We start from the raw sequence: 16244 nt of genomic DNA on the forward strand, positions 1-16244 counted from the left end.
ATGATTAACGTGAGAAAGATGTGATGTGAGAGAAGGAAGTCACGGTGAGGGATCAGAGAGAAGGATGGAGGGATGAGGGGGAGGCGGGGCTTATCGATGTAGATTATCTGTAGCCGACAGCAATCAAATAGCACGTTTCTTTGACGGCGACGGTTTCAAGGGACTAGCTAAAACTAGGACTGGATCTTTTTTCCCCCTTTTTGTTCGGGGCAAAGTTTTATTCCCACATGTGATTTAACATTGTCGTATATTAACCTAAGGGGGGGTTGAAGAAGGAGATGATACTTCCTGGATATTCATTTAGCTATACTTATACTATTGCTACATTCTGTTTCTGCTTTGAAACTGAAACTTTTACACATGTTGTTGTATATTTTTCTGACAGCTGCATGCAGAAGCCCTTTTTGCTTATGTGGAACCTGTTTTTCTTTGATCTATCTTATTCTTGATGCAGCAACAACCCAACGTCCCCACGGAGGTAATTTCTGTTCAGTTTAATCTAACGTAAACACATTCCCACACAAACACTGGCAGATTTGCGCAGACACATGCACACCACTGAGTGCTGTAGGATAACCCAGGATGCAGCTTAGAGCAGCGGTAGCTAACGCCAAGCACACACACACACACACACACACACACACACACACACACACACACACGCGCAATCCAGCACACTAATATAGTAGTCAAGCACACACACACACATACACACTCATTGACTTGCATACGCAGCCAGCCATCAAAGGCAGTGCAGAAGAGCCAGGATTAGAAAGCTTTTGTCTCTAAGTTTCATAATGGGCAAATGGGATAAACCCAGTGTTTGAAAAATGGGGAAATTGGAGAGAAGGAAGAGAGAATTGTTTCAAAGGTTATTTTTTTCTCTCTCTTTGAAATCCTCCCTCTCTTTAACAATTTCTTTTTTGCTCTCTTGTCTCAGTGTTTCCCTCTGTTTTGCGCATTCCTACACAAACACACTCAGCATTAACATACGTAATGTTGTTATGCACATACAGTGTGCGCTTCAAAATATGATTAGAGATGACATAACCTTGTTAAGGTCACCGCGTGGGTTAACTGGCCGATAAGACATCTAATGTTATGGCTGAGCGAGCTGTCAGATCTGTGTGTGTGTGTGTGTGTGTGTGTGTGTGTGTGTGTGTGTGTGTAAATATGTTTTTTTTTTTACATTGTAATTAGAAAGTGGGACACCAGCGATAACAACGCCTGTAGACATACAGCTTCTTTAATAACTAGTGAACCAGATGACTTCACTTATCAGACAGATTCAGCCACTAATGTAATCATTTGGTAAATTGAAAAGGTTAAACTGATTACACTAATGGAGATAGAGGTGTGAGAGTGAAGTGCGACAAAAAAGATTTCACCAGTGTATTCAAGTACAAATACATGAATACATTTCAGAATAAGATATCGGACTTCACAGCAACAGTTACTTTACAGATGGATACTCGACATACAACAACATACAGGATACAGCTTCTGAAATACAGTGCATTGTTATAAATTAAACTATCCATAAGTAAGTAAAATACACTGACTTCTGATACATTCAGTGTGCTGATAGTACTTTAGCATTATGCAGGACATTTACTTGTAATGGAGTGTTTTTACATTGTGCTATTGTTAGTGTTGCTTAAATGTTCTAAACATTAACAATACATTAAAAATGTAATATTGATGCCTCTATGTGACCTAAATAAGCCAGCACAATCAGCAAGATTATTGGTCATTTTTATCTAGTTATTATTACTGCGTGCCACTGGGTCAGATTCCTTTTGATTTCAATGAAAGGAGGAAGTGGAAACACTTTTGTCTACAGTGGCTGCCAGAATCAACACAAAATGAAAGTTCCTTGCTTTAAGTAAAGGATTTGAATACTTCTTTCACGGCTGTAAATAATATATAAAGACAACAAGCTTGAGCAACAATATATTTAGCATCAGACTCAATCTGATACACTGGATTTCCAAGCCTGCCTTTTATCAGTGTCTGTTCTGTTGAATCATGGCAAATGTCACAAACAGTATAACATTGTGATTTTAAAAACAAACTAAAAGAGTACAGATACAGATGTCCAGCAGGTGTCTCTGGGGGCATGTGGGTGGGGAACAGGAGAGCAGGGCAGGCTGTGTGTTCAGCATGTAAATCTGGACAGGAACAATTTCAAAACACTAGCGATGTAAAATTTCACTTTGAAAAAGCCAACAAAAGAATACTTCGTATGTTGTATGTATGTTGTCCATAGCACAAACAAGATTCCAAACTGAAGCAGTTGTTGATCAGCTACCAGTCGGCTAAGAGCAGTGAGGAGTCAGCAGTCATTGGCAGTATAAAACAGAACAGTCAATAAAACAGGCGTTGCTAACAATGTGAATCCTTGCAACCACTAGAGGTCCTTGAGCATGCAATCACAAATATGCACAGAAAATATGAGGCTGATGGGTCCAGCAGTATGCGAGATTAGTTGCGGACAGATACACACACGGACACACACATGATCCCCTCCAGTCAAGCTGAGGCCTTTACAGAGGTGACTTTACATTGAAGTTCTGTCTGAGCTTTAAGGGTGAACAATGTGGTACTAGAGTTCAACAAGCTGAGTTATGTTCATCCACCACGTCATGGTGCAGTAAAAATATCTTTGAATACTGAATAATCAGTGTTATCATACCCTTTGTAATTGTTACCGTTTTAGAAACATTCAACAGCTGACAGGAAGCTCCATCAACACTAAACTGTTCCTCCATCCTCTTTCTTGAAAGGTGCAGCTACTGAACTGGTGAAATGAGATTGCAAAAGTACTTTTCAGGTTCATAACTCATCAAAACAGCACACAATGATGTTCTCTGCACATCGGTGTCACTAATAAACACTGCTTGAAGGCCAAAGTGGCACTTTTGGCAGCACTCTACAATAATTATTATAAAAACACGTATTTTTCTCATCCAGCTCGATCTATCTGTCTTTTCCTACAAAATGTTTGGCTCACGTGTGTGGGGTCAAAGTGGGGGCACACACATAACTACAGGCACGTGCACATTTAAAAAAAACTTCACACAAACCAAAACACACAGATACGCACAAGTGGTACTTTATGCATATAATAGAATGGACAGTTAACACTTGAATGAATGAAGGGAAACAATTGTTGTCAGCCTGCAGGCACAGAGTGTGTGACACACCCACACACGCTCACAAACAACATACAAGTATGCTTCAGAACACCAGAACAGGAAAAAAACACCTGTGTGCACACACAACAGGAGCCGTGAATGGGTGAGAAACAAACATGCAAAAAAGGAAAGAGTATACACACACACACACACACACACACACACACACACACACACACACACACACACACACACACACCATGACAGAACCAGGGCCTAGAATAGTTGTGGCCCTGGAGAGAAAGTGGCACATCACAGTGGATCAAACTCAACCCAAGGCCTCAGGCTGTGAAGCTCCGCAGGCAGGCACACACACACACACACACACACACACACACACACACACACACACACACACACACACACACACACACACACACACACACACACACACACACACACACATACAGGAATCTAATGTATATATTCAACATAGATTGAATGCGCAGCTCCACATGCATACACAGACAGACAACATGCTGAGATAAACTGAACCTACAGTTGACATTCCATGCATTGTGTTGCTGTTCTGCAATTTAAACAAAACTAAATCAGACTAGAACTCTTAGAGAATTGACCTACAGTCACAGTGAATCTAAATAAAGTGAAGAGACTGTCTGTCTTCCCTCCTGAGTGCGTTCTGCCCCAGAAAGCTGTACTATAATGGTTCATTCATTCACTAACTCTAGCCTGGAGCTGTACTACTTTTCACTCAGCATCTCTCTCTCTTTTGCTCTGTGTGTGTAAGTGTGTGTTCCTCTTGTTGCAGAGCGAGGGGAACACAGGAGGATATGGTGCTCCCAGTCCCAAACACTGTGTGACAACATCACAGCAGGATGAGCAAATACTACTGAGCCATCTGTGAACTTCGGGCAAAAGTGTTCACTCTGGGAATGTTTGCACTGTTTTAGTGTTGGAGTTAAGAAAAAAATATGCAATGTGTTTGGACAGCAGTGCTGCTCTGGAAAACAGAAAAATCTTACTTTAAGTGTGTATTAGTGACTTTCATGGCCCTTGAGTGAATTATAAAGTAGGGTACTGTAAGATAATTACAAAAGATTTTTAAAGATGTTTAGCCTGAAAACTTCTTCTATCTAGGAATATTTATCCTCACAGGTGACATAACTAGCTTCTTATTTTATATATATTATATAATAACTTTTTTTTTTTGCCCTGTTCTCCAATAACAGTTAAACAGGCCTCGCCCAGAACCTTGACCAACTTTCTCCTTTCTTGTGCTTAGATATGCTACGTGCTAGGCTTGTCTACGTTGAAAAGACAACCACATTTTGAAGACGGTTATGAGATAAAAGTGGCACATACATAGTTGGATCTAAAGTCAGCTAAAACCCCTAGCTAACAAACTAACTAATCTACATGAATCGTTAGCTAGCTAGCTACATCCGAAAGCTAAAGTCAGCATCATCAATTGTACATCAAATGTAACATTGCTAATTAGCTCACATTTTGCTAACATTAGCGAACTTGAAATGTGACTATATATGTTGCTTTTATCTTTTAACCGTCCTCAGAATGTGGTTGTCTTTTCAACATAGCTCATAGTATATGTATGTACAGGAATTTATGAAAGAAAGCAGAATGAGGCAGTTTAACTATCTTGCAGATAATTTCACTTCAAGGCACCTGAAGCAAATTGCTTATCCAAATGTCACTCGTTTTTGTTCCCTATCACTTTTGTGCTTCCTATAAATAAGCAATTTTTTTGTTTGACTGCAACTTTATCTCTTTAACCTTTTGTCCTGCAGATGGCTCCAATCTTAGAAGTCAGAATAAAGAGGAAATATACTGTCAAGGAGAAAAAGGAGTATTTGAAAAGGGGAGAAAATAACTAATTTCCTGTGCAAGAAAGACATTTACTGACATATATTTCCTCTCACAAAAATGCGCATATGCATAATGTTTATACATGAATGTGTGTGTGTGCATGTGTGTATCTGAAACCCCCCCAAGAGAGCCTCATGTTTCATTTGGTGACTCAATGGACTGGGACAAAGTACTGACAAACTGTCAATCCACTCTTTGTTCTTACCCAACCAGGTGGGCTATCTCGCGTCACCACTTGTCTAGGTGTGAGAGTGTGTGTGTGCGTTACTGTGTGCGATGGTGTCACCCACAGCCAAAACATTTACACCACAATACGAGATGCGGGCAAACCAACAATTAAAGCCGGTAAATAAATAAATAAACGATCTATGAATTATGTATTCAGAAGCAGGGCGAGGCGCTGTAATGCGAGGGCTGCAGGCAGATGATGCTCACTGCTATATCGGGCTGAAAGGATTTCCTGTGAGTCAGGGTTTTTGGGGAATGGAGCGATTTGAAACCAGAGAGCGAACTATGCGATTTGTGTCGGGTGTGTTTGTGTGTGCGTGCGTGTGTTGCCACTGCTTAGGACTGTCAGGGAGGGGGGGATGGAGATGTGTATGGTGACTCATTCCCCGATAGGCAGTCAGACAGGTGGGGTAAACCTGCTGAGAAAACTGATAGAAGAAGAAGAAAGAAAGGAAGCAGGAATAGCGGAATCAAAAATAAATTGACAAGAGTGCTGACTCACTGCATTCACTTTTCAGCAGGATACCTGACAACTTCAGGTGGCTGATTAACAACAAAACATGACAGGGTATTTATAGCAAACTAGAATATAATAGGAAGGACCCCACTGTTGTGTTGGTTAGTATCACAAACAAACTGATCTCAGACCAGCAGCAACAGACCACCGGGGATGTGTCTACAATATGTTGGGTTGATGGACACAGTAATTAGCACAGTAACTGATTAATGATGGACAACACAGGTTAAACTCAGCAGTCCATGTAATTGTCCTTGCAATGTTGTTGTAGCACGAGTTCTCTCCGTTTTCTTTATCATCTCTCCTTTGTCTCTCTCTTTCAGTTCAACTCAAACTGTTTGAGGAAACCGACTGCCCCAAACCGTTTAAGTTTATGCACTCAAACAATTTAAGCATGAAAGATATTTGATTTGAGTAGAAGTAACTCAAATATTTATTGTTACGGTAACTTAGTTACGTAATTTACATTAATTGTACAAATTCCATTCAGTAAATTAATGTTACGCTCGTATGCAGCATTTCTCCAAAGTTATTTAAAAGTTGTTAACATAATTTATCTAAGTAAAGTAACTTAAATGCATCTTCTTTATCGAAATTTACAAAGTTTTCTTCCATTAAAGCAAATAATCACATTATCTCAAACAGCTGACGTATGATAAAAACTATATATTATTAATTATCAAAATGTTTTTTTTTATGTGACTAATATCAAATCTTTACACTTTAAGATCACTTTATTACTTTAAACTTTAAGGGGTCATTAAGATTTATTTGGATGTCTTCTTGGACTCATGATGAAACTGAAATAAAAACCAAATTGGAAAATCCTACATTATACATCATTATAATGCTTACATTTGTATAATGATCTAATATCAACTTCAAGAAAATTGGTCAGTGCCTGTAAAAAAACAGTATTAGGGCCACCATGAAAACCAAGAACAAAGCATGACAAAAAGCTAATTTCATCACAATTTTGAGAATTGAGTCATACTTTTTTAAAATTATATTTAAGGGGGGAAAAAACTATTACGTCCGTATACAAGCGAACAGGAGTGGGCAATGAGTCATGTGTCAAATGAGGAATGTGGAAGATTCGAAGTTATATGGAAATATTACATGAAAAGTAAATAACTATTCTTATCATTATAATATTACGTAGCACGGTATCTGTTCTCAAGTAGTACAAGATCCATGTCCCACTATCCTGAATATCATAACCAGACATGTTTTGAAGCACTGGTTGGAGGCACAGAGGCGTTAACGGCGTAATAAAAAGGTCAAAGCCTGAACTGCATAGTCCTTTGTCTCCACTCCACTGTCTCATTCTTATTGTTGATCATTTGTCTTTGTGAGTAGCACAATATTACAACTTTATCCTGAAATATAACTGTTTTTCTCAAAATGATAACTTCATTTACACAACAGTATAATTTGTTTCCTCAAGAAGTTATGATTTAATCCTTCTTTCCTTTTATCAGTGACCCAAATACTACATCATGTCAATGCTAAAACTGCTAAAAGCTTCATCTGTTAGTAGGTAAGCTTTTCTCTGAGCCACAGCCACCCTTTAAACACCCATACTACTCATTCTCCCAATCAATCTTGTATTTTTGTCTCTGTCATTTTGACAATTTGGTTGAAATGGATGTAAAACATATTAGTGCCTATCAACATGCAACAATGTTTGATCCTGCATCCAGTTCAGAGTGGGTATAAAAGCAGTTTTAGAGCACTATAGTTGGACTTTTGCATGAGCTACTGTTTAGTAAATGATCTCAAGGGATAAGTATTGATCATTGCTAGCTGGATACTGAGGTCTAATATATTATGTTGTCAAAATACAATGTATGCATACACTGCATTTTCAGAGCAACGTTCTGTTTTATTTCTTTTCTAGACAGACTAGGTAATTGATTTTTACAAAGTAAAAGGTCTGATAACTTCCAGGATTAGCATTTCTTTTTAAAAGCTGATGTTTTCACTCTTAACTTCTATCCTGTGAATAGTTTATACTTTTATTTTTCACAGGAACTTGACTGCACTTGACAAGCAGCAGTGAAATACTGTTTTGCATTCATGGATTGGCATCAAGGGTTACATAGGTCACTGCTATGTGCTGTCAGAAATAATAATGTTAGTGAAATGTATGACTGTATTAGTATTACTGACATATAAATATAAAAATAACTACAAACTAACACATATAAAACCGGCATTAAACAGTGTGTGTGTGGAGTTGAACCCACCTTAACCTCAATGTGGGGAAAAGGTTAGATTGAGAAAAGGAATGAGTAGATGGGAAAGGAGAGAACACAATGGAAAGAAAGACTGGGGCAAAGAGAAAATTAAACCAAAAAAGGAAAAGGGTGTGTGTGTATATGTTTGTGTTACTGAGACAATGTGTGTGTGTTTGTCAGTGTGATGGCATGGCTGACTGACTGGCCCACTGAGGCTGGAAGAGATGAATGAAAGGTCAGGAGATGTCAGGCAGAGCTGAGACACACACACACACACACACACACACACACACACACACAAACAAACACACACCCCACAGAGTCCTTCTCAACCCTGTGACTGAATATGGATCAGAGATTCTCACTGTGCTTATGAGCATGAAATAAAATGAGGCACTTTTATGATCGGGTCAGAATTTTTTCTTCGTGTTAGCGGGAACGTTTCCATAAATTACCAGCAGCCGGAAGGAGAAAACGTGTTGGAGTTCATAAGAGGCTGTCTCCACAGTAACGTGCCTTCATTTGCCAGATTGTGCCATTGTGCGACAAATCAGCTAAATGAAATCTGTTTGAGGCTTTTGTAGGATAAAGGTACCATTAGAGAGCCAGCTGATGGTGCAAATGGTGGAAATGACCTTATAGTTCTTTTTTTCAGTTATCATATATTCACTGTGTGGATGCAGACAGCGCCAATTTATTCATATTGTAGGTCACTTCAGGGTGTATTAGACAAGCAAAGTGTTCATTTGAAAACACTGTTCAAAATATTAGCTGACAGCCTTTTTTCCCAGACGGCAAGGCTAAAACTAAATAAAAAGTAGGCTAAGGAGCTTTGATAACAAAACAAAGACATAAAAACGTCACAATTCTCATAAATTATTCATAATAAAACAATAATGTCAAACAGGTGAAAGAACTCAAATACTGCCTCATTATTCCAAGACCTGCATGCACCTCTGAAAATCACACATTTTAGAACTCCTGATCTGCCTCGGTGCCCCAATCTCCCCATTGCAAATTAATGTTATGACTTAGCTAACTTTATGGCTGTGTCTCATTCCGCCTACTTGCACACTTCAAACACTTAGTTTTAAGTATATAGTGTAGATAACACAAAAAGTCAGGGCACTGAAAGTACCCGAATAACCCCCTAAAAAAGGTGAAAAAATTCAGTGTGGAATGATGGACCCTACTCGCACTGAACGGGCGCCATCTTGACTACAAAGCGGAAGGGGAGAGACCAGGGACGTTGGCAAGTTTTTCAAAATTTTAAATAATGGAGCCGGAGCTGCGACGACAAGTTCGACACCTCAAGCATATAAATGTAAGTAATGGTGGTAATACGAGACATTGTACTGTTGTCTAATGCATCACTTACATGTCCCTCACTGACTGAAGTCGACATAATTATTTAGCGAGTTGATTAGCGTTGGCGTCGGAGGCGACGTAGTTTCCACATGCTGTGAACTGAGCGGTCAATGAACGTGCAGAAAAATGTTTGTAAAAAAAAGCCGGCATATATTTTTGGCGGGCCGAAAATCGCGTTCACGTGTGTTGCATTTGTTACGTTCATCACGCTCGACATTTCCGGTAAGTGTTTTAACATAAGTGTTCCTTTTGGGACAAAACTAACCATCGAAAGTGGGCACTACGGCAGTAAGTGGTCAGTGCACATTGGCAGTGTACTGACGGAAATATGCGGCATGAGACACAGCCTATGTCTCTGCCAGCATTGTTAGCTAACTTTATGTCTCTGCCCCAGCATTGTTAGCTTATGTTAAGTCTCTTTGAGTATTGTTAGCTAACATTTTGTCCTTGCAAGTATTGTGAGCTAATGTTCTGTGTCCTGCCAGTATTATTAGCTAACATTTTGTCTCAGCCAGTATTGTTATGTTGTTGTGTGTTGCCAGTTTGTTAGCTAACGTTTTGTCTCTGCCAGTTTTGTGAGCTAATGTTGTGTTTCTCTCAGTATTGTTAATTTTACATCTCTGCTAGTATTCTTATCTAATGTTTTTGTAACAAAACAACTGGGACAAACTACAAAAACATGCAGGTCAACACCCCCGCATTTACAAAAAGGTACGCTAACTACCTTTATAATTACCATACCATTATCAAGACCCATACAGTATGTAGGAGTAATATTAAAGTCACTGTTGGTTGACATTCTTTATAAGCTATTGGTAGGAATGAGTGAAAGATTAATGTTGTCTGTCTATCATCTTAATCTTCTTCTAGATGTTAGCTTATAACTCAGTTCAGTATTTTGGCTACTACCCTTATTCTCTTTCTGGTGGAGATGAGAAGGTCAGCGCCACTCAATCAAAATCATGTGCCAAAATGAACACTGGGCAAGCCAAATGAATAAACCGACACAAAGCATATTAAGAAATCACTATGACAGACAGACAGACAATGGAGACAAAGAAATGGCCAAATAAATCAACAGACAGATAAATGGATGGATGGATGGGTGGATAGATGGAAAGCCAAAGGAGAGAATGAGCAATATTTACACTCTAAAAACAAAGGCTTTGGTTAGCCTTATTGCTACAAATGGCAAATAAGCAATCAGTAATTGGTCATTAGTTACTCAAATTTTGCGTCTATCTTAAAACTGATGCGATTTTTCAAAGATTACAACTTCTTTCTTGGCGTTGCCAGGTCACAGAGGATGCCATTCTGACTATATGCAATGATCAGTTTTCTGATCTGATACAACGCTAAAATAACAGTGGTCCTTGTTTAATAAAGCACTAAATGGGTGACAATACAAATGTGAAATGTCATGCTGCCATTAACATTAACATCTGCGTCTGATATTGGTGTCGTATAGAGAAGATGGAAGGATTCAGTGAATGAGACAAAGGTAAGATAGATAGACAGAATGAATATATGTATAAATAAATAGTTGGATTACTTTGTCATTCTTTGCTCGGCTTGATTTTGATTCCACACAAGGAATTCGGGGTCGTACCTATCGAGGGGGGACAGGCAGAGAGAAACAAGAGAGAGGTATTTGTTGGCTGTCTGGCAACAAATTATTCAATAACCGTCATATTAGTGATGATTAGTAAATAGAAGTCAGTATGTAGCCACTAGACTCGTCTTTCTCTCTCAACATTTGGTTATCAGGCAATGGTGGAGAAGGTGGGCAGGGTGAAGGACATGCACTTAGAGCGGGTGGTGGGGAGATGGTGGATATGTTGGGTAAAGAGAGGGTCTGAGGATAAAACAAACTGGGCATGGCCTTATTCTTTGCAGATGCATGCACCGAACTGGATGTTTAGGGCATGGCTGCTGCATAGTGGAGCATTTTATTTTAGAGCCAATTATCAGAGTACTTTATGACAGCGAGCTGAAAATCAGGTTTCAAACGACCAAGGTTCACCTGTAAGACCTTACTTCAACATCCTAATTAAACCTAGATTATTTTAGAATGGCATATGGTATATATAAACATTGCTATTCTCTCATATATGAAATCATGTTGGCCTGTTAGTCAACTTAGCTGTTGAATGATAACAAAGATGACAAAATCTTTCATGTTTCATTTATTGAATTTTCTGTGTGCTTTATCTCAGAAAAGCAGGACTTACCAGACAAGCTAAATGGTGAGTAAATGACAAGCTAAGCTGCTAAGCCTGTTATGTGTAGGTTAGTTTAAGACAAGACACAAAATACCTACATTATTTTTAGCAACTACTTTTTCCTGCATTAACTGAGGTGGTGGCACATGATGAATAAACGGCGGCTCACCTGAAGATGTTTAAATAAATATCAGTTCATCTTTTATACTCAGAAGATCACTTCAGTTTTCTTAATATGCTAGTTCCCTAAATCTTCATTCACAGGATATGTATTCATGATGCCTAAATAAAGTATGTAGGAATAATCCAATGTGAATGTTTGTGGTGTTAGCACTTAACAGCTACTTTGGCCAATTTGCCAATATCAGAAAAAACTGGGCGTGTTAATGTGTTAAAAGAATAAGGCTGGTGATATTCTGTATTTTTTGTTGTTGTCAACAAATCCAGTGACAAGACCAAATCCAACAATGAATTGATCCTAAACAAGTTATATATATTATTCTATTCTGTTGTTCTCCACACTTACACTGGGTGATAAGTTCCTTCATTATGATGAACACTGGCGCTGTAGTTTACCTCAATCCCAAGTACACCATCCTGGTATGGTAAATACCCTTAAGAAAAATTCTGATTAATCCACAGCTGAAATGGTCCCTATCAAATGCAATATTGCCACTTTAGGTAAAAACTAGTGACCAGTTGTTTTAAGATATTACTGAGCCTTTTTTTTTTAAACAAAACTGTACATCTGGACCTGTTTTTACATATGTCTTCAGCAGGAAAAAATAGACTTTAGGCTAAGTGCCAAAGATTCGAATGGAAGCCGTAAATTGTTGAGAAATGGACTAACACATTGTTGGTTTTGGTCTCTTTATGGGATTTGTTGACACAAATTTTAAAGCTGCAGTAGGTGACTTTTATGACAATGACCTTTTGTCATATTTGCTGAAACATTGACTATTTCCTGACAGTAGTACATGAGACAGATAATGTGTGAAAAAAATCTGGTTCCTCTGGCTCCTCCTAGTGCTCCTAATGGCATTAGGTTGCTTAGGGTTGGTGGAGGCTTTGGGACCCAAAGCATCGGCAACCTGGGAATGAGAAAATCCAACAATCTTTCTTGGCTCTGATTGGTTGTTTTCATTCAGGCGTGGTGGATTTTTTTCCCCCTCATGTACTACTGTCAGGATATAGAAACAGCTTTTAAAAAAATATGACAAAGTTATTTTAATAAAAGTTACCTACTACAGCTTTAAATAATATAATATAATAAATATTATTTAATATATAATAAAATGCTTTTTCCTCTTTGAGCTGCAAGAACAGCAGCAGTGCAGCAAACTTGTACACAGTATAACTTGACAACTGCAGGATCACAATGTTCCTGTACAGTCATTATCTTTGGGGACCCTCCCTTTACGCAATGTGGACAACAAGCTACTCAATTAGCACTGTCTCATATAGACAGTGCTAGCACTGACTGTGCATGTTGTGAAGGTAAAGCAAAATGCCATGCAGCACAGGTCAGTCCTTTACATGTAGCGGTGCAGATGTGTGGATGCTGGAAGCTACACAACAATGATGCCGGAGCTATAGATTGAACAAACAGACAATGTGAGTGCAATGTGCAAAGAGAAATAAACACTTGGACAATGGGTGGAGGAAAGAGCGATGGCAACGACAACAACAGGAGTCACTTATCCTAACGGCACAGAAAAGCACTCTTCTGTTTCCAAATGTTACCATAAAATAAGCAGTTCAGCACAAAGTGACTTCCTCATTAAAAGTATTAAATTTGAGCATAAATATATATCTCCTGCTTACACCTGAGCTGAAATGTCACAAAGAGAGACACTTCAACTTTAATTAGGCTGCTTCTATCTGTGACAGCATGTCTGTGCAGTCATTAGTCAAAAGCAGAGGCTAGGACGAAACGAAAAAAAAAACCAAGACACAACTGGTATAGTATTTCAAACCTGATTGTAACTAGGACAAAAGAATGATAAAAACAGCTATTACGCTGTCTCTGCATGTGTCTGTCTCTCTTTCTCTTTTCTTGTCTATCTGTCACTGTGTCTCTCTCCCTCATTCTCACACACCCACGCTCGTACACAGAGCTCTCTTGCTCTAAAAGCAGACTTCATGCACTTTCCAGATGAACTGTGTCTGCCTACTGCACAGAATTGTCACTGACAGAGAGGCACTCCACTCCTAACAGCGATAGCAAACTTTTAAATTGGACCTAGAGGTGCGCGCAGGCATTCATACGGCAGTGTGAACAAGCCCCAACACCAGGCAAACTAGAGAGGACAGTGAAAGATGTAGCGTGATGTGTGCCTCATACTAAAGCCCAGATTCAGCCAGCCTTTTAGTGCAGTGGACCGTCAAATCCTGACGGTCAATTATCTGTTGAGGTGCTACAAACTGTTAGGTGTCACTGTGTTACACATCCAACTTTGACACTCTTTTGTGGATTGCAATCAAACTCTTTTTCACTTTTATAACTTAATGTCTTCAGGTTATTGATATTGTTTACACCTTCTTGTATAATTATGTTTAATTTGGTGAATCTGGCCCTCAGTAGGTTCAGTGAAAGTGGAAAGGGAGCAGAACAAAGGGCTTCATCAACAAGCCAGAGCTGATTCTAAATAAAAATTTGTTGCTTTTCCTCACCTTGGGTCCTTCTGGATACTGTCCACTGATGGAGATCGGCCAAGGGCGGCCTCAGGGGGGAGGGCGGGGCCCGACTTGCTGTAAGGCGACTCGGTGGATGGGCAGAACTGCAGAGTGCGGTACGGGTTGGCATAGTCAGCCGCCCCGCCTCCTGTGGCAAAGCTGCCTCTCTGAAAGGTGGCTGTGGCACTCTGGCTTCCCGTTCGCTGCAAGGGGATTGGGTCGACACCGGGGGAAGGCGGGGCTAAAGTGGGTAGAGGAGCGTAGGGAAAGAGCAGATAGTTGAGGACCTCTTGGTACAACTGGTTCACCACTGGGTTTGATGCAGCCGAGGAGGGGCAGGGAGCGGGCAAAGAAAAAATTGAAACCAAACACAGGGCCAACACGAGGATTCACATACACACAGTGAGAAGAACACAACACCAGCACCGATGGAACAAAACGGCACAGAAGAAAAAAGCAGAAAGGACAGAAGCAAAAAAAAAGTTATGAAATAAAACACTCAAACGCAAATTAATATGACAAACTGCAGAGACAACTCAACGAGGGGGAAACTACAGGTGAAAAGGTGAACTCAGCAAATGATTTTTCTTTTGAAAAATATCACAAAAAAACAGACAGAAACAGTCAAATCAAATAGTCGTGCAAAAAATAATAAAGAACAATAAACTCCATAGGTCACACATAAAACTCACAGGCACCTGTAAAAGGTTCTTTTCAAGATGACAATTAAAAAACAAGCGCAGATTAACATGCTAGGAGGGACCGGGGCAAAAATGGGCTGTGAGCTAAACTGAGTTAAGTTGAATTAACTTGAAATTGATAAAACATACATATTTCCATTACGTTAATGACAAACGATTATTTGATTCCACTTGGCTAAGCTACCACAAAAGCTTAATATTTAGCATACAGACATGAGAGTGGTATTAATCATCTCCTCCAACTCTCAACAACTTATTATATTTTTTGTTTATATTGTTTTAGTTTGTTCCCAAACATATTTACATTTAATCAAATTCCTGCACTAATTGCCACACAGTGAGGGTTTGGGGCACCAAAGAGCTATTTTTATCTACATAGGAAGCGGGTCCTCTGGTACAGAGTCCGCCATGTTGAACCACCATGTTTCAACATTGGCCACTGTGGATTCTCCTACATACTTGGAAAGTGAGGGTGAGGTGAGGGGGTGGTAATCTGCAACTACACAACTAAATCCTACACACTGGACCTTCAAGACATTAGGACACCATAACAGCTTCACCACAGCAGCAAACCTCCTCTCTCGGTCTCAAACAGAGAGAGGAATTGTCTTCTCGTTGGACAACAGTTCAGACACCATGTGGGCATGATAGTCAGCACGGTTATACACCGGCTCGCTCTCAGGGAGGTGAGCTGGGTCAGTCTGTGTGTGTATCTGTGTGTACGTTACTACTACAAAACTGCAGGAATCTTGACAAGGCTCGAGGAAATTCACCTGAGATGTGAAGTCGGGTGTAAAGTGTTGTCTGCTTGTTTCCAGCTCTGTTATCTTGAAACTATTTGAACTGACCCTGAAACATAGTCAGGCTTCAACAGCTGCTTTGTGTTGCACAGAAAACAGCAGATCTTAAGTCAATATGAAAAAAAAAACAAGCTTTGACAATGAGAGTGCCTCTGTCGTGACTTACATTCACAAGCACAATGAGGATTGAGTTATTTTGATGCATCAAAGTGACCTATCAGTGTGTACAGGGAGCCAACATTTTGTATTAGTGTGAATCTTTCTTTTTTGGAACAAAACCTTTTGGAAAAATGGTGAGATTTTCTTTCATATTCCTCTCTCTGTGTATTTCTCTATACAGCAACATTCACCGTTCAGGCGACCAAACTGCCGGCACAGCGTCGACAACATTTTAGGACACGGTTGATTTGCTTTGATTTCAAAGCACCCAAGCTAACGCCCATGGGATTA

General features: G+C 39.5%; 1 protein-coding gene across 3 annotated transcripts in view; it reads right to left on the reverse strand.

The window, feature by feature from the left end:
- ctnnd2b (catenin (cadherin-associated protein), delta 2b) overlaps positions 1–16244 on the reverse strand; it is a 164932-nt gene that overhangs the window by 49710 nt on the left and 98978 nt on the right. For 2 of the 3 annotated variants that reach the window (XM_051396501.1, XM_051396491.1), the window contains exons 11-12: positions 14291–14534; positions 10948–11004 (exon numbers count right to left, since the gene is read on the reverse strand). In XM_051396501.1, coding sequence (XP_051252461.1) covers positions 10948–11004; positions 14291–14534 — 301 coding nt within the window. The remainder of the gene's footprint in view (positions 1–10947; positions 11005–14290; positions 14535–16244) is intronic. The other variant, XM_051396510.1, reaches the window with a different exon arrangement.

This window comes from Dicentrarchus labrax, unplaced genomic scaffold, assembly GCF_905237075.1.
Source record: "Dicentrarchus labrax unplaced genomic scaffold, dlabrax2021, whole genome shotgun sequence".
Taxonomy (NCBI): domain Eukaryota; kingdom Metazoa; phylum Chordata; class Actinopteri; family Moronidae; genus Dicentrarchus; species Dicentrarchus labrax.